General features: G+C 40.2%; 2 protein-coding genes across 4 annotated transcripts in view; both read left to right on the top strand.

Annotated features, from left to right (window-relative positions):
• The window catches only part of atp13a3 (ATPase 13A3), a 31,027-nt gene extending 10,003 nt beyond the window's left edge, over nucleotides 1-21,024 (top strand). Inside the window, exons 5-34 of the mRNA XM_072389375.1 lie at nucleotides 584-817; nucleotides 1,276-1,346; nucleotides 1,490-1,573; nucleotides 2,367-2,436; nucleotides 2,793-2,927; nucleotides 3,515-3,587; nucleotides 4,085-4,216; nucleotides 4,318-4,500; nucleotides 4,848-5,005; nucleotides 5,837-6,025; nucleotides 6,163-6,224; nucleotides 6,437-6,587; nucleotides 7,018-7,137; nucleotides 7,293-7,310; nucleotides 7,632-7,785; nucleotides 8,077-8,197; nucleotides 8,492-8,616; nucleotides 8,932-9,092; nucleotides 9,863-9,991; nucleotides 10,105-10,184; nucleotides 10,383-10,425; nucleotides 10,522-10,631; nucleotides 10,963-11,059; nucleotides 11,154-11,226; nucleotides 11,372-11,549; nucleotides 11,709-11,887; nucleotides 11,973-12,061; nucleotides 12,304-12,384; nucleotides 13,163-13,255; nucleotides 15,823-21,024. Of these exons, the coding sequence (XP_072245476.1) occupies nucleotides 584-817; nucleotides 1,276-1,346; nucleotides 1,490-1,573; nucleotides 2,367-2,436; nucleotides 2,793-2,927; nucleotides 3,515-3,587; nucleotides 4,085-4,216; nucleotides 4,318-4,500; nucleotides 4,848-5,005; nucleotides 5,837-6,025; nucleotides 6,163-6,224; nucleotides 6,437-6,587; nucleotides 7,018-7,137; nucleotides 7,293-7,310; nucleotides 7,632-7,785; nucleotides 8,077-8,197; nucleotides 8,492-8,616; nucleotides 8,932-9,092; nucleotides 9,863-9,991; nucleotides 10,105-10,184; nucleotides 10,383-10,425; nucleotides 10,522-10,631; nucleotides 10,963-11,059; nucleotides 11,154-11,226; nucleotides 11,372-11,549; nucleotides 11,709-11,887; nucleotides 11,973-12,061; nucleotides 12,304-12,384; nucleotides 13,163-13,255; nucleotides 15,823-16,020 (3,591 nt within the window). The 3' untranslated portion in view covers nucleotides 16,021-21,024. The remainder of the gene's footprint in view (nucleotides 1-583; nucleotides 818-1,275; nucleotides 1,347-1,489; nucleotides 1,574-2,366; nucleotides 2,437-2,792; nucleotides 2,928-3,514; nucleotides 3,588-4,084; nucleotides 4,217-4,317; nucleotides 4,501-4,847; nucleotides 5,006-5,836; nucleotides 6,026-6,162; nucleotides 6,225-6,436; nucleotides 6,588-7,017; nucleotides 7,138-7,292; nucleotides 7,311-7,631; nucleotides 7,786-8,076; nucleotides 8,198-8,491; nucleotides 8,617-8,931; nucleotides 9,093-9,862; nucleotides 9,992-10,104; nucleotides 10,185-10,382; nucleotides 10,426-10,521; nucleotides 10,632-10,962; nucleotides 11,060-11,153; nucleotides 11,227-11,371; nucleotides 11,550-11,708; nucleotides 11,888-11,972; nucleotides 12,062-12,303; nucleotides 12,385-13,162; nucleotides 13,256-15,822) is intronic.
• A 1,722-nt stretch (nucleotides 21,025-22,746) lies between these two features.
• Nucleotides 22,747-26,407, top strand: part of opa1 (OPA1 mitochondrial dynamin like GTPase) — a 32,127-nt gene continuing 28,466 nt past the window's right edge. For 2 of the 3 annotated variants that reach the window (XM_072389369.1, XM_072389371.1), the window contains exons 1-5: nucleotides 22,747-22,927; nucleotides 24,438-24,762; nucleotides 24,951-25,047; nucleotides 25,198-25,305; nucleotides 26,233-26,286. In XM_072389369.1, coding sequence (XP_072245470.1) covers nucleotides 22,899-22,927; nucleotides 24,438-24,762; nucleotides 24,951-25,047; nucleotides 25,198-25,305; nucleotides 26,233-26,286 — 613 coding nt within the window. In that variant the 5' untranslated portion in view covers nucleotides 22,747-22,898. The remainder of the gene's footprint in view (nucleotides 22,928-24,437; nucleotides 24,763-24,950; nucleotides 25,048-25,197; nucleotides 25,306-26,232; nucleotides 26,287-26,407) is intronic. The other variant, XM_072389370.1, reaches the window with a different exon arrangement.

The raw sequence follows: 26,407 nt of genomic DNA, 5'->3' as shown, positions 1-26,407 counted from the left end.
AACGCTGTTTGATACCGTGTGTGTGTGTTTGTCTGTCCGTGTGTGTCTGCATTCCTTTCCCTCTTGGTTGATCTCGTGCTTGTGTTTTGTACTCCTAACTATTTCTGACCATCACAGTAAGAATTTGACATGTTTTCATGATGATTGAAGCATAATGAACAACCCACCTGCAGTTATGTTGAAAACATTTAGCTACTGTTCACTTTCCACAAAAGTTTGATCAGAAATGGGATTCAGTATTTATTAATTTTTGTGTTTCTTATTGGTTTTTGCATGTGTTTGATTGTGTTGCCATCATTTTCTGTGATACTGTAATGAAAGGTGCAATAGAATAAACGGAGCAGAGAGATGTGGCGTCTGAGGGTTGTCAGTTGGTGTGCATTAGATGCCAGGAAGTGCACCACCGGCTGACCTGCCAAATTACTTTACTCTTTAATATCCTTTCAATTCGGACCAACAAACGGACCAACATTCAGAAAGATGAACCCAGCTGATATGTGTTGCCCTTTAGCCTTAAACTTGATCTAAGGGTTCTTTAAAAAACATAAGTAGACCTACTTTGTTTGCGTGTGTGGTTGACCAGGATGAGTTCCGGCGCTGGTTCCTGGCCAGGGTGCAAGTGATGCTTGCTCCGGGGAGCAACCCCTTCCACAGCCTGGACACCCAGACCACCTCCCCCTCCTCCCCTTCCTCTCACTCCTGCTCCCTCTCCACCTCTGCCTCCCCACCTCTGGCCAACGGACACACTTCTTACCCCACCGATGGCAGCCCTGCTCAGGATTTGATTAGAAGATTTTCCTACTACCAGCCCACTCAGGTACACTTGGCACAGCACTTATTTCCACAAGATACTCAAAGTACTGTTAAAACAGAACACACGGATGTTGCTGACTGTCTGTCTTTGTTGGCTTTGGGGTTTTGATGCTGCAATAATTTGCAGTGATACTTTGTATTGCTTAATACACAAATCTAACCCTATCACACTTATTAAACATTTGGTTAGAATGCTGCCATGGCCCTGAGCCTTTTTTCAGTCGGGTGCACATGTGGGCGGTCTCCATTGACAGCCTTCATTGCATAACATCTTCTCCTATTTATGAACACAGTACAGATGATGACATTTTCACCTCAGGATCAAAGTTCTTGCCATTATTGACTGTTTCCTTCTATACTTGATTTAAACTTCATGGACACAAATTATTGAAACATTTCTCAAGTTCGTCAACTTTGACTTGAACTCTTTCTTTTGCCCTTTTCCTTTTCTGTTGCCCTCAGATTCGCTACTTTACCTTCCATAGCACAAAGTATTTTTGGAACGACGAGGTTCAGAACTTTGAGGTTTTAACGTAAGCACTCTTTAAATACTTGCAAAATATTCTTGCATAAGCTTCAGGCCAGTTCATGGTTGTAATCGCAACTAAGATTCAGTAACAAACAACTAAACAGTTTTTTTTTTTTTTTTTTTTTGTTGTTTTGCTTTGTTTTTCAGCGGCCTGGAAGATCTGCAGATGAGTTGCTCCACCCTCCACTCGGAGCACAGTGCAGGCCTGACCGGGAACCAGCAGGAGTACAGGTAACATCTGTTCAAAGGACAGCTCTCGCAATAAAATGTTGCAGTGCAGGGTTGGTGCAAAGGGCAAAAGGCCTTACAACTGTAAACCATTCATTCCTGGTGTAGCTGTTAGCAAAAGTCATGCTTTGGCATGTACTTCGGTTTTGACATCATAGGTTGATGTACCTTTCTTTAAAACAGCAACATAAATAAGAGCAAAACGAACAACAAAAAGCATGTGGAACTCTTTTGTTAAAAAAAACAAAACAAACTATGAATATATTTATACAGTGCAGTGCAGGAAGTCTGATTAAACTGACTGTCTTGTCTTGTCCACAGCATGAATACTTTCCTTTTCTGACAGTTATTTAGATTCCAGGCTGAGCTGAGGCAAGTCTCACTCTGAACCGAAGGCCAAGTTCCTGTTTGGCACACATGACGTTAAAAGGGATTCACAAAGGTCCCAGAGAAGTAATTCTAGACATGCTACACTGTACTTATTAAACACCCCTCAGAAAAAGAGGATTAAACAGTTAGTGCAAATTAATCAGCTGGTTTCAGAGTCCTTCTCCTACATAATGGTTAGCGGGTCGATCCCCGGTCCCTGGGAGCCACACATTCCCCCGATATGTTCCTCGATGTAAGATTGCAGAGAAAAAGCACTGCAGAACTGTATGTATCTGATAGTATTGTTGAGACACTTATAATCTTTGGTACGTTGTTGTGGAACTCTGCCATGTAGAGTGTGTGTGTGAGTTTGAATATGCAGGTGTGTTTTACACCACAAAACACAATGCTTTTGTTCTCTTGTCAGGAGACTGTTCTTCGGAGTGAATGAAATTGCAGTGAAAGTGCCTTCTGTTTTCAAGCTGCTTATCAAAGAGGTAGAGTCCAGTTTTCCATTAACATTGGCTGCATGGTCTTTTATTTACTCTGACTGTCCCTTCTGTGCTCATTTCATTGCGCATGCTTTCCTTCAGAACCCAGATCTCTACTTGTGTCCTACTGATTTTTATAGCTTTGAAAGAACCAATAGTTACTAGTGAAGAAAAAATAGATTTTTGTGTTCATCACTCTCTTTATAAGAAATCTGATCTAACCTTTAGTTCCGTCCAGCTAGTACATACAAAGACCTTTATTGTCTTATTTGAAGTGTCCTTCATGTCCTCCAGCAGACACCTATGTTTCCAAGCTCCTCCCTGTAATTACTACAGTAACTCCTCCTTTTCTCCTCTCGCAGGTCCTCAACCCTTTTTACATCTTCCAGCTCTTCAGTGTGATCCTGTGGAGTGCCGATGAGTATTACTACTATGCTGTGGCCATTGTTTTCATGTCGGTCATTTCCATAGCTACCTCTCTATACACCATCAAAAAGGTGAGAGCCACAATGTTTCCAGTCCTCCTAACTTTTAGCACTTCTATTTATGTGGCTGAAAATATAAAAGAGTTGCTGCACAGAGCTGTAAGTTTTGTTGTTTTTCTTTTTAAGTTGCTGTAATTAGGATTTTTGTGCAATGCATTTCTGTATAAATATGGACTCACACAAGTGCTCCCAATATTTAAAGATTAAAACATCCATACAATCAAGAATGAGTTCATGTATTGTAATAGTCATGGATTGACTTATGGATCCGATTGGCTTTATATGTGTAACATTTGAAGGCATACCAAAGGGAATTAATTCATTGCTCTTCCTCCCTCCCCTTTTGGAATTTACCCATTGCTACGTTTGTCACAGCAGCTGCACTAAATTAGAGCGATGACAGACACATTTGCTGCCCCAGTCGTGTCTAATCCAGTGTTTTCAGGCAACCAAAAAAAAAAAAAAAAAAAAAAGCTCTTCTCTGCACGTTCTGCTGCCCCGGCCTCAGCCAACTTACTCGGATGAAAACAGCCTTGCAGTCACTCAGGTGCTTATAGGAATTAATAAGCTCTCTCATCACTGTTTTTGTGTCTCTCCAGCAATACATCATGCTTCACGACATGGTGGCAGCTCACAGTATTGTCCGTGTGTCTATATGCCGAGCCAATAATGGTAGGCTTTATTATTTCTTTCTTTATTATCAGTAGTATTATTAACTGTTTTTCAGATTGTCATTAAAAGGTCTCACACAGCATGGATGGCTCTATTTACTTTGCTGCTTTTCTAAGGAGTTTGTTCCAACCAAACCTTACAGTAGGCATTTTTTCTGCCGCTGTACTGGGCCAGACTCGGGCACAGTGACCCTGATCTGGCTGTCATCCAGATGGCTGCTGCAGTGGGACACTGCAGAGTTGAGATATAACTCTGCACACCCTTCTGTATATTTTCTCATGTTTTCAAACTATGTTTGTTGATGTCTAAGTACTGACATTCTCAGCAAATTGTATCAGATCAATTCCAGTGAAGCATGACAGTTTGAAGCTCATACACTCCTTTAAAGCTGTCTCCACTCTCCTTTCTCAACTCATTTATCAATTGTTACTCTTGGCCTACAGTATTTTCAACTGTATTCACACTGCATTTAACGCACTAATTAACCTTCCGGACAGATATTGAAGAGATACTGTCAACTGATCTCGTGCCTGGGGATGTGATGGTCATCCCCGGCAATGGGACCATCATGCCATGTGATGCTGTCCTGGTCAGTGGCACCTGCATCGTCAATGAAAGCATGCTCACAGGTAAGAGGAGACCTCTGTAAACTCAGACGTAAACTTAGTTAGGTGAATTGTTCCTGTATACAGCGCCAGTAGCCGATCCTAACAAGTGTTCCCTCCATCAGGTGAGAGTGTTCCTGTAACAAAGACAAACCTCCCAAACCCAGTGCCAGGGGAGGAGGAGGAGGAGGCTGATAGTGCCTACAACACAGAGGAACATAAGAGACACACTCTCTTCTGTGGCACCAATGTCATCCAAACCCGCTTCTACACAGGCGAACTGGTCAAGGCTGTGGTGGTCCGCACTGGTCAGTCTGAGGGTCTGGACTTAAGAACTTTAGTGTTGGGATGATGTTGTTTTTATTTTGTGTAAAAATATCCTTTGAAAACACCCCTTGCAAATACATTGCTACTTTGACCGTGAGATACTGCATTTATTTCTCTAGCTCTATAAATCTCTGTTTATATCCTGCATACAGTTAAATCTCTTGCCATTGAGTCAGCTCAAAAAGCTTCCAAGCAGTAAAGTTGTTTACTACAAGAACAATGCAGCACCTCAGAACCTTTTTTACTCGGTCATCAAGCATTTTATGTGACCTACTAAAGCAGGTGTCAAAGATTTAGAAGTCTCGACTAACCTCTCTTCTTTGCCCAGGTTTCAGCACAGCCAAGGGCCAGCTGGTGCGCTCCATCCTTTATCCCAAACCCACCGACTTTAAGCTGTATCGTGATGCCTACCTCTTCCTGCTGTGTTTGGTGGCTGTGGCTGGAATCGGCTTTATATACTCCATTGTCCTCAGTATCATGAACAAGGTAATCCAGGAGAGGACAAGTGCAGCCTGAACACAGTACAGTGGGATGGAAATGAAACATCAAGGAACAATACTTGATTGCTAGTCTTAAATGTGCTCTTCAATCTGCTGTTTGACAGTAGAAGATATTTGTAAAACCTAAGTAAAAAGCAAGGTTACTAATGATCTATTTTAGTGACAACCTGTTTCACACCTTTAATGGTAAACGGCGAGACTTGGAAAATCGACCCAGTTTAGTCTGTTGACCTTTGACCAGCTTACTACGGTGGAGAGTTAAAACTGAATTAAGAGGTTTTTTTTTCTCCCTCTACTTGGTAGAATTACTTGAAAACAAGCTCACAGTTACAAAGTCCTTCATGTACTTACGCTGTTGTGTTTTTCCTTCATTCTGATGAATAAGTGTTATGCTTATCCGGTGTTTTGGCTCCGATTTTGTTTGCCTGCTCCTCAAAACACGATCAGTATTATTTTTTTACTTGATTCACTCATTTAATTTGGTCTCGGCAAGTACCACAAATCCAAAAAGACGATTTGGGGGTTTGTTCAAGCTTTTTCAAGAATGATTACATTTTCACAATCAGGTGATTTCCTTTTTTCAGTTCAAGTCTGTTCAGTAGTTAGTCTGTTGAAATGTTGAAAGCACGTCCTCGGTTGCACACTCAAGTAGAAATTCCCCCAACAACATTTAGTGCGGTTGTTAATTTCTGGATCTCTTTGTGCCTCCAGGAGTTTAGCAGCCACTTCAACAAATGAAAGTGAACCTTTGATAGCTTCTTCTTGTAGGAATGACGACCAAAGTCAAAGGCAGAGACTAATATGTTTTACCTTCCAGGTGCCAGCAAAGACCATCATCATTGAGTCCCTGGACATTATAACCATCACTGTGCCACCAGCACTGCCGGCAGCCATGACAGCGGGAATAGTGTACGCCCAGCGACGGCTCAAACATATTGGAATTTTCTGTATCAGCCCACAGAGGATTAATATTTGTGGTCAGATCAATCTGGTCTGCTTTGACAAAGTGAGTCTCTTGTACAGTTTCTAGAGAAATAGAGAAACAGCTGCATGAACAGTGCTTGGAATAGATTGTTTTAGGTGACTAAGGAACTTGAGTCATTGCTTGTGTTTATGTTTTTTATGCCACGTTTCTTCTTCAAGACTGGGACTCTGACAGAAGATGGATTAGACCTTTGGGGAGTTCAGAGAGTTGAGAATCGCTGGTGAGTTGGTTTGATTTATATGATTTGGAAATATCCTTGTGAGGGATTTTTTTGCTTCAGATCAAGTCATTTTATTGTATCCATTGCTAAGCCCTTCTGTCTCTGCCGATTACAGTTCAGTTTTTCCCTTATTGCACCTGTCACCCTCTTTTTGGATGAGTAAAGTGTTGTTGCCATTCCTCCTCCACCATCTGCTTCTCCCGCCTCTCCAGTTTTCACCTGTCAGAGAAAAATGCCTACAAGGAGAATCTTGTCAAGTCCCAGTTTGTGGCTTGCATGGCCACCTGCCACTCTCTTACCAAAATAGAAGGCCAGCTGTCTGGAGACCCGCTGGATCTGAAAATGTTTGAGGCTACAGGCTGGGTGAGTTATCCGTCCATAAGCATGGTGCAACGTTTGACTTGTTTGATCAACATGAGAAGTTGTACAGCACTGTACATTTTGTGGATCTGTAAGATCGAGGGAATCTGAATGACACTAGGTCACTAGATCCAATATCTCCACCCCTTTCAGACATCCTGCCCTCTCTGTTAATAACCAGGCTGGATATGTTTCCATGGAAGTCACAACAGCTGTCCTACTTTATTGGATGAGGTTACATTGCTGTGTAACTTCCAACATGAATCTAAGTCTCTCAGAATGTAGGGATAGGACAGATAGGAGAGGTGGCATCTCATTTGGTATTGAGATAACTTTGGGGCTCAAAGGAACTTTAACCAGATTGTAAGGGTTATACTGTCTTGACTTCTATGTTCTATGCCTAATATTATATTTCTTTTTTTTTTTTCTGCAGATCCTGGAGGAGGCCACTGAGGAGGAAACATCCCTCCACAATCGCATCATGCCCACTGTAGTTCGCCCCCCAAAGCAGCTGTTGCCACCAGAGCCCGCTCTGTCACCAGAACAGGACATGGTATGTACAGCAACCCAGTTGTTAAGCCGTCTTGAGGAAAGTGTAGAATTATAGAAATGCATCAAATCTGGCATTTTCTTGCACATCATAACATATTTTTGCTATGAATGACTGGTTTATGTTTTCAAATGTTTTGTTTCTGTTCTATTTTACAGGAACTCTATGAGCTTTCAGTAAGTAATCTGTATCTTTTTGATGATTAAATGCATCCTGACCCGAATGTAAACTAACAATAAACATTTTCCTTTGTTTAGACTTCAGGCATTTGTATATTTTAAGGGGCTGACATGTTTGAATATGTAAAAACTTAACTGTTAAGTATATGGGAAATAGGTGCAGGTTTTTTTTTGCCAACAAAGAGCTCGGTTTAACAAATATTCAACCTTTCGTGTACATTATTAATTTGCATTTAGATTATGTACATATTTGATATATTTTCTGTTTACAGTAACTCAAGAGTTTTCTTTTGCCTCTGTGTGTGTGTGAATGTGCAGTCAGCATACGAGATAGGTATCGTGCGGCAGTTTCCTTTTTCCTCGGCACTTCAGAGAATGACTGTGGTGGCGCGTCTACTGGGAGAGAAACGTATGGACGCCTACATGAAGGGGGCACCAGAGGTGGTGGCTAGTCTCTGCAAGAAAGAAACAGGTGAGGTGTCCTGAAACTGTAGCTGATGTGAGGACCACTGAAATACACATCTAAGTTCATTTCACTGTCCTGATAAATGCATGCAAATTGTAATCTGTCCTATTGATTTGGAGTAAAGATTATGGGGAAAAAATCTAAATGTTGCTCAGTTTTGGTTTAGTTTCTTTTTCGAATTCCCAAAAATGAGAAAAGGAGGCACAGTAATTCTAAAATGAATCATCTGCGTTGTATATCAAAGGAACATGGCTGTCTCCTTAACTTGCTGGCTAACGGTATGTATTTAATTTGCAGTGCCAGAAAACTTTGCAGAAGTTTTGGAGAGTTACACCAAGCAGGGCTTCAGAGTGATCGCTCTGGCTCATCGTCGACTCGAATCCAAACTCACGTGGCACAAAGTCCAGAACATCAACAGGTGGTTTTATGTATAATATTCAACTCTGTTTGGAAAATGTTTGCGTAGAAAGTTAAACAGAAAGCAGTAACTTGGCAACAAATGTGCACCTTTTATGCATTTGAAAATATGTTCTTTTTGACTTTCACTTGTATGTGATTACTATTAATCTTTTTACCTGTTCAAGAAAACGATGCTAAGGTCCATCCTGCTAGCAAAGATCGCTTCTGTACTCCCATTTTTGTGAAGGAAAGTAATTAACCTGGTTTTATTCTGCCTTATATTTGAAACGATGTGTGTTTCTCTTTGAACTAGGGATCACATCGAGGCAAACATGGAGTTTCTGGGTCTCATCATAATGCAGAACAAGCTGAAGGAGGAAACCCCAGGAGTGCTGCAGGACCTTCATCAAGCCAACATCCGCACTGTTATGGTTACAGGTGCGGACAAACCAGTCAACGTTTTAGAAGCTCCGTGCTTATCTCCTGCCTCTTCAGTCCTCAGACCTTTGGGTGGCTTTGGGGTTTAATTTCAGTTCACCATCAACTATCAATTCACAAAAAGCTCAACTCTGATGCAATGATAACAGTAAAAATGATATTTATTTATTCTTTTTATTATTTCTTTTAATGTGCCAGGAGAGCATTGTGGATTGCTCTGAGGTGACAGATTTGAGCTTTTTGGTGAACTGTTGATTGCTAATGGGAAACCATAATGAGAATACGTTGTGTATTATTCCACCATCCTCTGTCAAGGTGACAACATGCTGACAGCAATCTCGGTGGCTCGTGACTGTGGAATGATCCCTCCTGAGGATACGGTCATCATTGCTGACGCCCTACCTCCCCATGACGGACAAGCCGCTAAGATCTCATGGAGATACGCTGACAAACCCAGCAAGGCGACTCGAATTGAGGTGAAGCGATGTTAATGTTAGATCTTGCTCAAGCTATTTCGACAGTTAGGCCTTTTTTTAAATTTTATTTGAACCACGGGAGCCAGACCTGCACAATTGGACTGAATACGCTGCCAGCTGCTGTGGAGACCTGTAAAACGGATCAATTACATCACATATAACTGCATAATTACATATAAACAGACATATAACTCTGTTTTTGAACGCTTTGGTCTCTATACGAATGTTTAAAAAAAAGGAAAAAGGAGCGTTGTAGTCACTCCTTGTCGGTATGAAAAGGCCTATTGTGAGGCAGCAACACTCAAGACACACAATGTGACAATTTCAACATTAAGGCTGGGTTCATGGTTGTGAACCTGGCTTAATCCATGTTTATTTTGGACACTAACACTGGGTGCACCACTTTTCTTTTATTCCGATACTTCTCTTCATAAGAGACCATTTCAAACACGTTAGTTTGGCAGCTTGATATGTGGACTGAAAGTCACTTTTGTCTAAGAATTGTGCTTTAAACTTACACCAAAATCTACGCTTAGTTATCTGTTATCTGTGCTTGTAGTCGTATAAAATGTATTTGTTTATTGATGAGGTTGAAATTTACATCCGTCTAGAATTTCTGTCTCAATTAAAATATTTCTCAGTGTATAGAACTAAAAGAAAGTTTAAGTAGAATACAGCAGCGGCTCTATAGTAAGAAATGTAGTTACAAACATCGAACATCTGTATCTTCCAGTGTGTTAAATTCTGTCTGTACTTCAATGCTTCAACAGGAAATAAACATAAGCCTAGAGGATGTGTGTCACGTAGATGAGCCCAAAACCCAGGAATTGTACCACTTTGCTATGAACGGAAAATCATTTGCAGTGATCGAAGAGCATTTCCCAGATATGCTCCAGAAGGTAGGAAGTGTCTTAAATTAAACTGAAAGTCATTCTGAGAGGTTTTCTGTGATTAGAGAAGAAATGCTACAACCATTCTGAGGGTTTTTTACGACTGCGTCTCTGCCTTACAGCTCGTGCTGCACGGGACAGTGTTTGCCAGGATGGCGCCCGACCAGAAAACCCAGCTGATTGAGGCTCTGCAGGGAGTGGAGTGAGTATCGAAGTAAAACACATGAAGCTGCTCTGAAAGCGTTTTCTGACAATTCCACAAAAGGCTTTTGTATCTCCGGTTTTGACCTGCTCGATACTGTGAGCCATTTAATCATGAGGTGTAGAGTCGCCCCTCAGCTGGCACCAGAAAAATGATGAACAAGTAGATCGACAATGATCATTTTTCATTTGTTCGCAGCTACTTTGTGGGGATGTGCGGAGACGGAGCAAATGACTGTGGGGTACGTACAGCTGTATATTGATAGTAGTGTTGCTATAACTCCTTACGATGGTCATAGTCTGGATGTAAACGCAGTTTTCTGTCCTCCCTCTCCCAGGCTCTGAAGAGGGCGCACGGTGGGATCTCTCTGTCAGAACTCGAAGCCTCAGTTGCCTCTCCTTTCACCTCGAAGACCCCCAACATCTCATGTGTCCCTAGCCTCATCAGGTTGTCTTTCATTCTCTCTTACATACTGTACCATGAATAAGTAAATTAACTAAAGGAGTACATTTCCAAGGATTTAGATTAAAATGAGCTTTTAATTAAGCAGATGTACTGTAGTATTTTTTTGTTGGAATATAGGATTAATGCTCTTTTGAGTAAACATTAGGTTTCCTCTCTGCTGCTGGGTTAGAAAAATAGAACATTATCAGCTTATTAGAGGGCCGATGGTTTGGGTCTACGATAGTGTACCGTTATATATCCACAGACAAATATGTCACACTTTTAAATGATATGTTGGTTAGAGACATGAAAGAGTTTTTGCTTCTCTTTACAGGGAGGGACGTGCTGCTCTTATCACATCCTTCTGTGTGTTCAAGTTTATGGCTCTCTACAGTATCATCCAGTACATAAGTGTCACTCTCCTGTACTCGGTACGGAATGTGGCCTCGTCAGTCAATATCAGCTGTGAAGTCGATGAGAAATCAAGTGTATTTACAAATCTGTTCTGTTGTTTTTCTGTCTTAGATTCTAAGTAACCTCGGAGACTTCCAGTTCCTCTTCATCGACATTGCTATCATTCTCCTTATTGTCTTTACCAGTAAGTACAGCCAAACTGACAAAGATCAGGTCATGCTTTTGTTTCTTAAATGAAATGATGTGTTTAGTCTCATGCTTTTACTTTTCTAAACTGATGCTGGATCTGTTTTCTGCCCATCCTCCTCATTTCGCCTGCTCCTCTCCAGTGAGTCTGAACCCAGCGTGGAAAGAATTGGTGCCGCGTCGTCCCCCATCAGGACTGATCTCAGGGCCTCTGCTGTTCTCTGTGCTGACCCAGATCCTCATCTGCTTGGGCTTCCAGACCATCACATTCCTTTGGGTTCAACAGCAGCCCTGGTACACCATCTGGACACCTCTTACAGAGTGAGCACCTACTATTATCCTCTATAATGTCCAGCAGCTGACACACAAAAACATCACAACGCTATGTTTTTGTCGTGATTTGATATTACATCTGAAAAACGCGCAAAGTTAGGTTTCTTTCCCAGGACTATCCCTGAATCAAACTTTGTCTTCATTCAGTGTCTGCAACCGCACATCACACCTGAATATGTCTGACCTCAACGAGACGGAAGTGGACGACCACAACATCCAAAACTTCCAGAATACCAGCCTCTTCTATGTCTCCTCCTTCCAGTATCTCATTGTTGCCATCGTTTTCTCCAAAGGCAAACCTTTCAGACAGCCTAGCTACAAGAATTGTAAGACACCCTCTTCTGAACCTTGATAGATGCTGAAATGGTGACTATTTGTGTTGTAATGTTTGCGGTTGGGCTGTCTCCTCAGGGCCGTTTGTGCTGTCTGCTCTGAGTCTGTATGTTTTCCTGCTGTTCATCATGTTTCACCCCGTTGAAAGCATCGATGAGTTTCTAGAGGTAGGTCAATATATTCCATTACTGCATCATTTCTGCCGTAGACTTGTTTTACCATATAAGAGATTGTTATGTTAATAATGTTTTATATGAAGGCAGAGTCTGCTGTTTCAGGAAGGCTTGAATTATTACAGTGTTGCATAAAGCCTTACATAAAGCCTTAAAGCAAATTGTGTCTCAGTCATAGTTTGACTTGATGAATTTCTCTTGTCAGCTCAGTGATTCGCTTTTCTTGGTCTGTACAGATTGTCTGTGTCCCTTTTGATTGGAGGGTAAAGCTCTTCTTGATCATCCTTGTCAATGCCGCTGTGTCTGTTCTGGTGGAGGTAAGACGAACACGACGACATTTGCAGTAACAGTCGATGTTTTTGTCACGTTCACTTTTTTTTTTCCTTTATTTCATGCAATGTGCTCATCTTTGTCTCGTTTAGCCGGACAGCTGGATAAGTCCTGTGTTAGGAGAAGGAAATACGTTTCCTTTTTAAGATGTGGCATTTTCAACAGTTAACAGCAGAAAAATGTGACTTAGCTTTTTTTTTTTGGTGAATTGTGTGCATTTGTGGGGCTTCCAAAATTTTCTCAAAATGACACATTTTTGAACAGACACATGCTTTTTAAGAATGTACAGTAGTTTTTCCTGTGTAGCTGTAGTAATGGATAGTTTATCCTGACCTGCTACACCCGGCGGCACAGCATCACTATCTCCACCTTCCTTTTTCGATGGCTGCCCTCACGTACACGCCCTGCTTAGCGTACACCTCAGATGTTGCTTTTTTCCTGAGCTACCAGAGCAAATTTTACTAATCTTTAAAAGTGAATGAACTACTTCAGCTGAACCTGTTCTGCATAATCAAAGATGTTCAGTATTCTACGAGTGTCCACATGCATTCTTCTTACTAATTTGTTTTCTACCTCACATTTTATGAATAACACACAGTTTTAACAGAAGAAGAAGTTGCCTTACATGATCTCCTAAAGCTTTGATACAGTTTGGCTCAAAAATCAGCTGAAAAAGAAGAAAGAGAAAAGAAAATACCAGGAGCAATGTGAAATCAAATGAGCCTGTCTGTAATTCTTTCCCCTGCCCACTGCGCTATTCCATAGACCATCATCCTTGACATCGTCTTATGGAAGCTTGTGTTCAGCAGAGACAAACAGGGCAACTTTGGCGTCACCCCTGCTGGCCCGACACCACAGGTTGGGAAAATCTGACACCTTCTTCACTAGCCCTCTCCGTCTCGTGTGTGGTGTTCTTCCTCTCTGTCCTTACTTCTACCTTTAATGCTACGGAGCACACCTTTCTAATGCTACTGCTTATTAGGCCATGCATGTGAGACCAAAGTCTCATCCTTATCTGTACTCCCTTTCTTGTACACCTCTGATTCAGGGCTTGATAAGTTCAACTTTTACTCAAAGGCAAGGGTTTTACTCATTGAGGTCTGTGAAACAGAACAGTTCGATCTTATGATGGGCACCGCGGGGCATTTGCAAAGTCCAAATTTTGTTGTCAGTTTTTGCCTTTTTGAAATTTCTCTCCTTAAGTTGACGGTCACACAGCAGAAGGACATGGAGCAGTTTAAGGGCAATGGGGTGAAACCGTGCAAATAATTGCACAATTTATTTTCAAGCCATCTCCCACACAAATGAGAGGCAGCAGGAGAAATTTCCAAGCATGATGGCCTGTAAAGCATCCTCAGCCTTCTCTTTGTGAAATTAACCCTGCATTCTGGTGACTCCACTTATTGTAAGTGTAGCGTTGATGCCTAGTTTGAATATTTGCCTCCAACACTGTGCATTACTTGTTAATTAAGGATATGCTGCTATACAGATTTACACTACGCACTGCAGAAGAAATAATATAACTGCAAAAACACATCATTACAACCCCGTTTCCAAAAAAGCTGGGATGCTGTGTAAAAATGGAAATAAGAATAGATACCGTAAATTCCGGACGATAAGCTGCTACTTTTTGACCAGGCTTTGAGCACCACGGCTTTTTTTCATGATTCCAAAAACATTTTGCAGAGTAACATCAGACCAATAAAATGAACGAATAGTTCACAGTGGTCCAATGAAATTGTACGATAAATCAAACACGCTTACACTACTAAATTATTTTAAATCAGTCATTTGTACTCGCCCTCAACATGGAAAACAAACGAAGAAACGCATATGATGCGGTGGGTGACGAAGTTCTGAGGCTGTTCAATTCGGTCACTGAAGAAGATGACTTTGATGGTTTTAGTGCGCAGGAGGAAGATGAAGAAGGTGATCAGTGACTTTTCATGGTAGGCTACTGTCTTTTTTTTTTTTTCTTACCAGCCTGTTACAGGCACTGTTTGGAAAAAAAAAAAAGCATTTACGCCATATTTGTGCGTTACGATAGGTGTTTAAGTTAAAATCATCAGTGTTACAGGCACTGTTCGGAAAAAAAGCATTTGCAGCATGTATTTGTTTATGTCACCATATGCATTAAATTAAAAGTTTAAAAATCCTCACATGTAAATATCTCGTATTAAATGTAGACACCCACGGTTTATAATCCGGAGCGGCCTATACAAGCACAAAATGGATTTTCTTTTTAAAATGAGAGGGTGCGGCTCATATTCTGGTGCGCTCTATAGTCCGGAATTTACGGTAGTTTTTGTAAATGAAACTCACAAAGGGCCCAGTAACTCAGAATAATGTTATTCAACATAAATTGTCTTAAGAATGTGAGATTTTCGTCATCTGTCATACGTGGGAGCGTTAAAACATTCTGAGAATGCAGAAAAATCTGTGAATGCAAGCGACAAAACCAGTAGAGCATGATAATGACGGTGATAACAGTTTTTCTAGTGGAAATCTTTCCATGGTTTTGAACCCTCCTAATTGTCGTGTGAATACAGTTCATCGCTGCATCCATCAATGTAGGTGAAAATGTACTTTGAATTTTGATTCACTGGAGATGCAGAGTTCATTTTGGAAATCAGACTCTGCATCCTCTGGGCTTGAGAAGGACCGAGCAGGCTTTAAATCCTGTTGGGATTCATTACTGCACATGTCAAAAACAACTTTTAACTTGCTCGCCTTGTACTATTTGCTGTTGAACTTTGGCTTTAAATGATTTCCCACTGACAGCGTTCTGTTTTTTTTACACTCCGCATCCAAACTTTCTTTGTAAACAGGGCTGCCTTATCTTGTGTTAGCCTTTGATATCTTCTGTTGCTTGCTACTCTTCCTCCTCTGTCTTCTGTGCCTCCACTTTCCACTCTGAAAGTGTCCGTTTTCTGCGCTTAGCTTTTAGTTCCTCTGTTGGGTCACTCGCCACTATCAGCATTTCCCATCGAGGACATTTTGATTAAAATTGAGCCTCACCTTAAATGTTTTCAGAGTTGAAGGGTTAGTAAAGAAAAAATCTCCCCATTTTCTTCTCTTTTTTTTTTCTCCAGTCTGTGAAGCTCTATTGTGGAATCCTTTGTTTGTTTGATCTTTGACTCCATGAGCTTGTTTTTAAGGAGTAGGCTCACTGTTTAAACTGTTATCATGCTGAATTTTGACTTGAATGACTTGCATGCAGGAAACATGCCTGTGTATCACCCAACTGGGTCCTCTTATTATTTGCATGCAACAGATGTAGCAGCATGCAAATGCCTGGTTTGTCGTGAAGTTTTAGAAATCCTGACCAAAGTATGAAAGCACCTCTCCCCCTTGTTCCTTTTTTTTTTTTTTCTTCTAGTTATTCTATTAATTGTGTTCACTTTTTACCACCATGATATTTTCAGGGGGGGATTGACCTGCGAGCATACAAGTGTCTGTCCTGGCTGTGCTGCCCTCGCAAGATGACACCCAAAGCACGCTATATGCATTTGGCCCAGGAGCTCAGTGTGGACCCCGACTGGCCCCCAAAGCCAACTACCACCACTGAGGCCAAGCCCCGCCCAGAAAATGGCTCTACTAATCAAATCATAATCAACTCCTAGCACCCCCACTGTCAAATCTCCATGTTTCATACAGGATGTAGATGGAGGAGGTTTGTTAAGTGGAAAATATTCACGCTAGTCAAATTCTGTAAAGATAATTGCTCGTCTCAATGGTTTGTACGTCCAAAACTACAAAATGTTTAGGATTACATGCAGATACCAAATGAAATAGCATTTTAGCTTTCTCAGTACTATTTCTCTGTGTGGCACAGCCCCCCCACCAAAGCTCTCAGGTCTCATTTGCTTATGGTTACTTTTCATTTAAACACAATTAACATTTAAGTGGACAAAGGACAAAGTTGTGCATTGACTCGATCAATGCAGGTTCAAAATCCGCTCATTTTATCTGAAAGAGGTCGTAACGGAGAATCCAAGAACATTTCAGAGATACGCTCTCAGACACGCCTTCGGTTAGAAAATGCGTAGAGGGCATTGAATGCTACAGGTAAATATTTTTATATGATTGTCGCAAAATGACAATACAAAGTAATCTGATGTTTTTACCCTCCTGTTAGTCTTTAAGAGAGCACTGAAACGCAACACAAAGAAGTGCAGCTTGGGATAGAAGACATTCTAACCGAGAAAAAAAAAAAGAAGAGTTTTGTATTTTCGGCCCTGTCTGACGAAAGATAGGCGTAAAGATTGGTTGATTATAAAAGTCTGGAGGACTTTGAGGTAAGGAAAAGCGGTTGCACTTTAAAGCAGAATGCTGTTGATGGATGGAATAATGGATAGATGGCTCAAACTGCAGTAAAACTGTCCACTCTGTGTTTCTGAATGACGTCTCCATCTCTTTGCTGATGTGAGTAATTCAGGTTCTGATTGCTACCGTGTAGTGGTCTTATACAACTAATATGCATCGAGTCGTGTTGAGGTTTGAGCTTAGCCGCCTGGTACGTCCTCAGAGAACACAGAGAGCTGGACAAAATGCAGTTTTAAAGATGATCACGATGGCCGTGGGAAGCATAAAATGACCCATCTGAGACCAGCATTCAGTCCGTGGTTGCAGGTTTAGAGTCTTATCATGTCTGGTGGCGGCGTCTTGTTCAGTCGCACGCCCAAGGGAGAAGTGCATCATCACACTTTGAGGTAAACACCAAAATATGCATATCCTGTTGTCTATTAAAGGCAATGAACAGGTTCTGAGAGGGTTAGAAATGGCACCATTCTTCTGTGAGAATTCATGTCTTTGTTTTGTTTTTCTTTTGGTTAGAGCTGATGAAGCCTGTTTAAAGTATTTGTACATCTGATCATGCAGACAATTCTTTGTTGTAAGTAGGCTAAGTAGGTCTGGGGAAAGTAGATTTTTAAAATGGCATGACTTTATCACAAAATGCTCTGTCACATCACTAATCATCACAGATTGACAACCATACAAAAGATGGCATTTTTCACTATGATTGAGTTAGAACGTTAACAGGCGTAAAGTCTGATATACATGCTCTACTGCTTATGACCGTGAGGTAGACAAATCTACTGGTGCACTTTGATCCCAGTCTCTCTGTGGCAGGGTCCCTAGAAATAAATAGACTCATTTCCACTAAGTGTTTTTTTTTTTTTTTTTGCCACACTGGATTTGTTGGCCAATTTAATGGAAAATGATGAATACTTCATATATCACCGTGAAATTTAGGACGAACATGATTCAAGAACATAGTCTTCTGAATATTTTATACATATATTTAGACATATATATTTGTTTTGTTTTCATAACCTGATACCTCTTTAGCAAACGACTGAATCCTCAAACAGTAGCGGCATTAATGCCCGTATATAATGTTGACACATTAAATGTTCTCATCATGCTGAGAAGCCTGGCGGGCACAACTCATTCCTTTTACCTGCACCTCACCTTTGTCTATATTTTATAAAAGGCCAACTTGGCTTAAACTTTAAGTTTATCAGAAAATATCTTCTTGCCTGTAATGAACTTCTCCGCACTCATTTGCATTTATTTATGTTCTCGTTTTTCTTTGCACCAATGAGCCGCCTTCTGTCGGCAGAAAACACACAGACTTGCATGAAGCTAGCTGCCTATCGTCAAGTTCTGGAAACCCAATGATTGTAATCCTAGGATTATTCTACGACGTTACTGTCGGACTAAGAAACATTTCCATTGAGGTTAGTTTGCCCCACAAACAGCATGCATCAGCAACCGTTAACCACACGCATGACACTGTATTAATCATAGCATCGTACGTCTTTAGAGTCTTTTCAGATTGGCTGCAGAACGTCATTACTGATTGAATTAGCTCTTTTCTTTAAAGCAAGATTGCTTCCTGTGGAAGAATTATTAAAAGTGTAATACTGTAGTGAGGACCTGGAATTCTGCATCTCATCTGCTTGGAGCTCTTGGCTTTTCCAGAATATTTATGAAAGATGGATGCTGATAATAAAGCTGTAATTATGTTTTATCCATATCCGACTTGTGTAGAGCTAAGGGCTTAGTTTTAAGTGTACCGCTCTTTGGCTTTTAAAGTGAAACTACCTGTAATCTATTCCTGAACACTCACCCTGAAGAGACTCACATGACTCTTAGAACAGCTGCAGAAGTTGTGGTTTCTTTCTTAAAGAGAAAAAAAAACTGATGTGATTCATTCATTCATCTAAAAAGCTTCTACTTTCTGATACATTGAGCAAACTGTTGTACAGCAGAGACACGGTTTCATTTGCACTATGAGCCATTTGAACTAAGACTACGGCAAACTCACACGGCAACATTTAAAGCCATCCCAGTTGGTGTTAAACATTGAAAAGGAGATTCGAAATGACACGTTACTTTAAAAACAAAGCTGACGTTCAAGAGCCTGATTGCATAGCAGCCTGCCTTTCATGGATTTTAAAGTTTTAAATATTTTCTGCCCAGGTTTAGGTCGTAGTGTCACCATGTGTAAAAAAAACAAACAAAACAAAACAAAAACTGTCAAGCTCAATATAACGCTTCTCATTCTCTCGCAAAATTGGACAAATAAGTTCAAACGTCCGGCATCGATACTATACTATCTGACACGATCATGTACGAGGCCCAGCGGCATGTTTATCTCGTCCATTTATTATCAATCATTTCATATAGAAAAAAAAACATAATCACAACAGATTATTTTATATCATATTAGTAATGGCCAGAGTTTAAGGTTCCTTGCTTATAACAAGAACATCATTGTCTCTGCGTCATTTGATAAATGAGTCGGTAAAAGTGCTCAAATGTGATTCACTTTTCATTGTTGCATTGTGTGTTTTTTTTGTTTTTTTTTCTATTTTGTTGGTTATTTCTGGTGTTCGGAACAGAAATGTTGACGTGTTGCATAATTGACATGTACAGTTGACTAACAGAGTGACTCTCTCGCAGCATGGTGTCAAGATTTACTTGTGTTTGATTTCTACACTGTTGCCGATGAGGGGCATCGTGTTCCAGTGACGCTCGTTTTTTGTTCTTTTTTTTCTTTTTCGCTAGATATATACCTACTGAGGCTAAGATTGAATGTGTTGTTCTGATGAAATTTGATGCGATGCAATACTATGATTATTGATTTGATTCCCAAAGACATTTCATCACATTTGGACAGGTTGTTTGAAAATAAGAAAATAAAAAAAAGAAAAAGTGGAAAAAAAGAAGAAAAAGAAAAGGTGAAAGTAAATGTTAGATTTTTTTTTTTTTGGCGTATGTTCATATCTGCTACAGATTGGACATGTTAGAGGTGGATATTAAGTGGTGTTAATAATATTCAAGGTTAAATCTGTATATTAGAGATGTACATTTCTAGTGTGTGCATAAAATTCTGACGATTTAGCTATAAAAATGTATTGTTTTTGAATTATCAAAGGGCTGGCGCGTCTTTTTCTACTGTTTTGGTACTGCTACAATCAGCTGTCTACTTTTGATTTATTTCTTCTTCTTTTTTTCTTTTATTTTTTTACTGTCTTTTTGATTTATTTGTACTTTTGCTTTCACGATGGCGTTGCATAATCTTTGTTCTTTATTTGGACACGAATTGTAGGCATTCGTGTCAGATTAAATCGGTCCTTGCAAAGTCTGGCTGACATACTTGGGTAAACAACACACAGCCAATGTCTGTTTCAGTCATGGAATTACGGTTGATTTTAAGCACCCTCGACTCAAAAGACTTTCCTCTTGGAGTTCCAAGTTCTGAGCTATCCATTTTTATTTTTGACACAAGAAGGGAATTCAGCCATCATAAGTTCGACACCACCATTTGGTACATTCAGAATTTGTCTTATTACCCACTGTATGTCTTGTGTTGACAGGATTTTCCTTTCATTTTCAAATGTAATCGGGAGGCAAATGTGTGTCGCTGTTCAGCATCAGTGGGCTATTATAGAAATGATTATATTGCTGCTCTGAACAAAACTCGTATGCATCTCCAAGCAGAAAAAAAACAACAACTAAAAGATGTGCAACATGTAAATATACTATTGCTTTTCTTCAACAAATGCTACAAATCTGCCTTTTATTATGACACAGCTTTGTCAAAGCAATGGATTTTTATGAAACCTCTGCGCTCCTCTACAGGTACAGCAGACTGTGTACACAGACTGTTCACAGTCAGCATCGGCCTCGTCCTCACGTGACGTATTTTAAACAAACTGTTGCATGGCATTCAGATTGAATCCGCCTCTGGGTAAATGACTCGTGGATGTTGTTTCCTCAGGGAACCGTTTCCTTTTGTAAAGACAAATAAACAAAAGTTGAAAGCCAAACTGAATGCAAAATATACCATTCACCTATCATCATTGATATTATTAGTACTGTTAAAGTCCACCTGCAATTCAGCTCAGTTTATTTGGCGTGCTTCTTTTTCTGCACCTAAGCAAGAGGCTCACCTGATGTGTGTGTTTTCTTTTTATTGGCAGAGATGTACATTTTTCTGAAAATTTTTGTACTTTATAATTTATTTTTTATTTATTTTTATTTCTTTTTTTTTTCTCTGAGGATTGTATTATAGCTTTATTTTTGATTTATTTTCAATAAATGTCCTTAAAGCAGCCCGCTGCATGTCTTCAAGTCATTTCCTACCATCGTGATAACGATGCAGCAAAAGCCCCATAAGAGTGAAACATTGATCGATACAGGAAGTCTCAAGTTGCCTATATTTCACACACATTCAAGGTATATTGCTGATAGTGTTCACCTGTTCAAAGAGTTTAAGTCCTTGCAGCACCTGGTAAATGTCAAGTGGTCAGAAAATGCAAGATGACAGCGACTACTTAAGTTTAACATACAAAAAGTATTGTGGAATATGTACACTTGGGGTGATGAACCAATTCTTATGAACTTGGATCAGTTGTATCCAAAGCAGCAACAGATACCTAACATTAATAGGGTAACACATCAGGGATTTGTCACAAAGGGATTGGAAAGCAATTTCATCACAGATACAACATAAAGGAAGCAAGATTCCCAATGGGATGACCGTGAGAGAGAAATATGGTAAAGTATCAAACCTACAATGAAATGTGAGGAGGAATAAGGGTGTTTTGCTTGTTCTGGAGTTCCACAGGTGCCCTGAAATGACTCCACCTTGAACAAAGAGACGTAGCACTTCATTGTTGTTGCTGAGCAACACCCTGTGGGTTGCATCTTAGTGGAGAGGGATTCATACTGCACAGAATGATGAGATCAAGTGCATCAAAGCTTTGAAGACCAATGAGTGCTGACTGTTGTGGACTTTCTTCCACGGTCACGTGACCTCAACAACCTCTGAAGATTAGTGAAGGCACTTAAAGACCAAGGGAGCCAAGCATTTCTGACATCACAAGAAAGTCACTGGAACATGGCAGAATAATGAGTGATCAGTTATTGGTTTTACACAAACAATTCAACTCCATTCAGCTTGAATGCTGCTGTCAAATAAGTAAAAGGGACTGAAAATCAACTTTTTGTAGTATTAATCATTTAAAGTACTCATTTCCAATTTCAGTGGAGTAGTGAAACTACTCAATACATTAAGTGAATTGAGTAGCTGTCTCAGACTATTGGCCTACATATGCCCTTAGTGTTCTGAGCCAGTTTAACCATTGGACCAAATGAATCGTCTACATAAATGGATCTGGATCATCATGGAGTCATCTTGAGTAGCACAAACTCTGTTAGTTTTAAACCCCATCTTCACTGCAGTTTGCTTTTACAACCTTTGAACTACACCCGTTTTATTCAAATTGCTCTTATCAGTTATCTTATCTATGTCGTCCATTTAAATGCCCAGCCTGCAGGAAGCACTCTTGACCGTTTTTACTTTTCTCCGTTTTCACTCCCCCTATGTTTACAAAGATGCAAACTTTGCTTGCGGGAATTTGATATAAGTCATGACATTTTGGAAAAAATCCATTTTTTCATTCGAAATTTGCAGCAATTAGTTGTTCTTTGATACAGTGTAATTGCAGTGTTATTTTATTAACATCTGAAGACGTCACAAAGTATGTCTCCAGGGTAGTAAAGTTGTATCATAGTATCAAGTGATGTGCTCTATAAGCATTTAGAACTAAACTTTTAATTTATTTACTTACTTGCTTAATAAAAGGACAGATTCACTTCCAATAACCTACGATTAAAAATGTTGAGGATGACTCGGATGAAGAGAAAATGTTTTCTAGAACAAAGTTTACGCTACAGTTAATGTACGGCGCTCAACAAATGTCGCAATACACTGGAATCAATTTATGGAAGCGTTTTCTATCAGGACTGATTTGAATGTAGTACTTTTCACCGGAAGTGGACTGTCATTCTGGCTGTGTCCTTGTTAGCTAGCATTCTAGTTAGCTGCCATAACAGGCAAGCAAATGTGTACCATTTGGAAAGATGAATTAAACTGTGCCTGAAGAGTGAATTTGTAAGAGATTGACCCACTGTTAACAACACCATGTTGCGTGTCGGGAGCAAAGCTGCCTGGTGAGTTTCTCTTTGCTGAAGGTAATGGTAACGAAGCTAGTGCTAACTGTAGTGTAAGGAAAGCATAAGTAGCGGATCCTTATGTCAGCTGAGGACAACTAGCTCTGTGTTGATATCGTTAGCTGCTGATCTAGAGAGCAAATACACATATTTTAGATATTTATGTTAAGAGTATGCTTTGTCATTGACATTTTTCTTTTTAATGCTGTTGATGTTTCCATTTGTGCTGGTGTGGAAGTTGACGTGACTACTAGCCAGCTAACTGACCTGCTAAGTAGCTAATCTAGATGTTTTGTCAGTGTGTTCTTGTTAAATCTAGACGTGGTAATCAAGTATTACTTGAAACCAAGCTGACTTGCTCTCAGATTTCTGTAATTACGTGACTTTTGTTAAACGTTAGTGTACGCGCAGCGAAGTGTTTGGTTGTGTGTAATGGATGTCAACGTCACTAGCTGACATGCAGTGTTATCCCAAGCTCAAACTATGTTCCGTTTTCTCTTTGCCTGCGTTGCAGCTACTCTTTGCTAATGAGTGCCTGCAGTGTGTAACTGATGGCTTCACTTAGGTGTGACAGACTGATAGCTCGTTATACTTATAGCTTCTGATATTTGTCTTCTTCTTTCTGTGTCCGTAAGAAGGTTAATTCTTCACCCAGTGATAAAGTCACAGACCAGAAAATATGAAATCTTCCATTTGGACAATATGTCAAGTGTAAATAAAAATAATTTTAAAAAAGCAACGACATGCTAATCATCTTAAAAAACACATTTATTGGACTTAGTTCGATGTTAACCAAGTTTTGAAACTCAGAAATTTTAATCATTTTAATATTGATTGCCGTAACGATTAAAAAAAAAAAAAAAAGTTGGAGCCTCTGTATAGAATCACCTCTTAATTAAAGCACATAAAGCAATAAAAGGAAGCTAAATACTGTAGTTTTCAAAAAATGTTTTACCATTGTTGATTGACAGTCTGAGGCCTCATTTATTGTTATTTTTCATTTTTAAGTATTTCACTATGGAACCGTCCCATTTTAATCTTTGGTTTGGTACCTTACTGGAACGAGCAAGGCCTTTCCTGACAATAAAAAAGCCATGTCCACTAATGAGGCCCTATACCTTTGTGAATGCTGGCTTTTGAACCGTGCGGTAATGCTCACTGCCACTGGTTTTCTAAATTGTTTGTCTGAAGAACTCTACAGTGCTGTTGTTCAGCCTCACACTCTGTGTACAGAGATATCTCTATAGTGTCTCAATGTTTGAAGTACATTATGCACCTTATGAAGTATTTCTTCTTTTTTTTTTTTGCCCATGCATAGCACAAAATGGCAAACCCTTCCCCATCTCCATTTCTGAAAGACTCTGCCTCACTTGGATGCTCTTTTTGTGTCCCTAATAGTATTATTCTAAAACTATTCTAATCTTCCTTGCTCCTGTCCCACTTTTCGACTACAGTTTATCCTCCTTTGTTTTATCAGCGCTATACGCCTTACATTTCTCCCTTATTTCAGCATGGCCTGTAGGAACCTGGTCTCTACCAATATGGGGATAAGATTTCGAGTGCCGCTGCAGAAGCTTCACCCTCTGTCCCGTGCCATCCATCATCGCTACTCGGGAAACGCTAACCCCCAGCGAACTCCTCATCGTACAGCAGCCCGATATTATACCTCTATGTCTCGGTTGCCCATGCGACCTCCAAAGCCCCCTCCGGGTTCAGGTGGCCGTAGCTACCAACAGAAACGCAACTTCTGGATGGTGCGCCTTGCAGCTCGTCTACTAAAGCTCAGATACATTCTGCTGGGCTCAGCGGTGGGAGGAGGCTACACCGCTAAGAAGGTCAGTGTTAAGTAACAATATTTTATTGTTGCACACTCTCTTAAGTTAAACTGAATTCTACGCTGGGTATGTTCTCTCCATCAATGGTTGCAATGCAGTGATGTGACATTTTAGCTGTGATTGTACACTGGTGCTTACCAGAAATGGGCTACAAATACCAAAAATGTGTTATATTATCCTATCCGCAGACCTATGATGAGTGGAAGGATATGCTGCCTGATTTTAGTGAATACAACTGGGTTATTCCTGATTTTGTCTGGGAACTGAGTGAACAAATTGATCTTGGTAAGTGTTTTTTCCATTTTCGTTATTAATTGGCTATATTTCCAATAAATGTGCTCATACCCTACTTTGTCGTCCTCCAGCCGTGTCATAAGATACAACTCCTGACTATTAGTCTTCTTTCTTTGACCCCCTATCTAATTTCACTTACAGATAAACTGGCCAAAGCTCTACCAGAGATAGAAGAAATTGCCAAACTGCTCCCTGATTTCGACAAGATAGGAGAGAACTTCACTTTCCTTAAAAGCCTCCTCACCCCTGGTGAGTAAACAAAGTATCAATAGTGCCTTCATAACTGTATGTTGGATAAAACAAACGTGTTTCTAGGTCTTTATAAGAGTAAGGATTGCCTTTTTTACACTAAATGAAACCCAACCTCTACCTTCATACCTTTACCATTATCTGAGTACTGTATGTTTTTGGTCTCTTCTGCCACTTAGTGACTTCAGGATTAAATATAAACTCAGAGCTGCAAAAAGATATGCAGAAGTAGCCTGCTTCATTTTTGTTTCTGCTTTGCTTATGGCCTCTTGCCTTTTGGTTGTGGTTATTATCTGCAAAACTCAAACATTTCATTTTGTGTGCACTGGCTTTTGTAGCATGGTGTCACAAAGAGTTGTTATTTCAGATGGGATCGAATGAATGTTGCTGCTGCTGTTCTTGATGGACTGATACCAAATCAGATATTTCAATGTTCGTTATTTCACCACATTCGAAATTGCTTTGTGTCTCCTATAATAAGTCATTTTGCCACAGTACAGTTCTGTACACCACAAGAAATTGTTTGGTCATCTTACTCCAAGTGTTCTTTATCAGTTCACAGCAGAACTGGTGATCTGGGACGTTTTGGCACATTGGCAAACTGATGAAATAATAGATATCAGATACTTCAGTCCACAAATCTCTGGGCATTCAACAACAAGTTTTTAATCAGAGTAAATCCTGATTTGCCGGTCATGACTAAATGAGAATTTACGGTCTCATTGAGGGTCTGTTTACATCTTTTCTCATTAACTGACCACTTCACTTGAAGCTGTGGCACAGCAGCAGCTTTTTAACAATTCTCATCATTGAGCCATGTTCCTGCTTTGACCACCATCCCTCTGCCTCTGTCTTTTATGAGTTTTATCTTGTGTTATTCTTCCTGTCTCCCCCTCCCCCTCCTGTCCTCCTTCACATTCTTCACAGGTGTGAGTTTGGGTAGTGAAGTCAAAGGAGCCTCTGGTCTGCATCTGTTGTTAGGTGTGTAAACCTCGCATTTAGTAGCGCTGCCCACTCCCCTCTTTTCCTTCTCTCTCTCTGTTTGACCACTTTGCCGTTGGTAGGGTTGACACGCTAAGTCTCTGAAGGTGGCACTGGTCCA

This window comes from Leuresthes tenuis, unplaced genomic scaffold, assembly GCF_036924035.1.
Source record: "Leuresthes tenuis unplaced genomic scaffold, fLeuTen1.0.hap1 SCAF_7, whole genome shotgun sequence".
NCBI classification, from domain to species: domain Eukaryota; kingdom Metazoa; phylum Chordata; class Actinopteri; order Atheriniformes; family Atherinopsidae; genus Leuresthes; species Leuresthes tenuis.
Note: the sequence above shows the minus strand (reverse complement) of the source record. Positions and strands in the feature narration are given on the sequence as shown.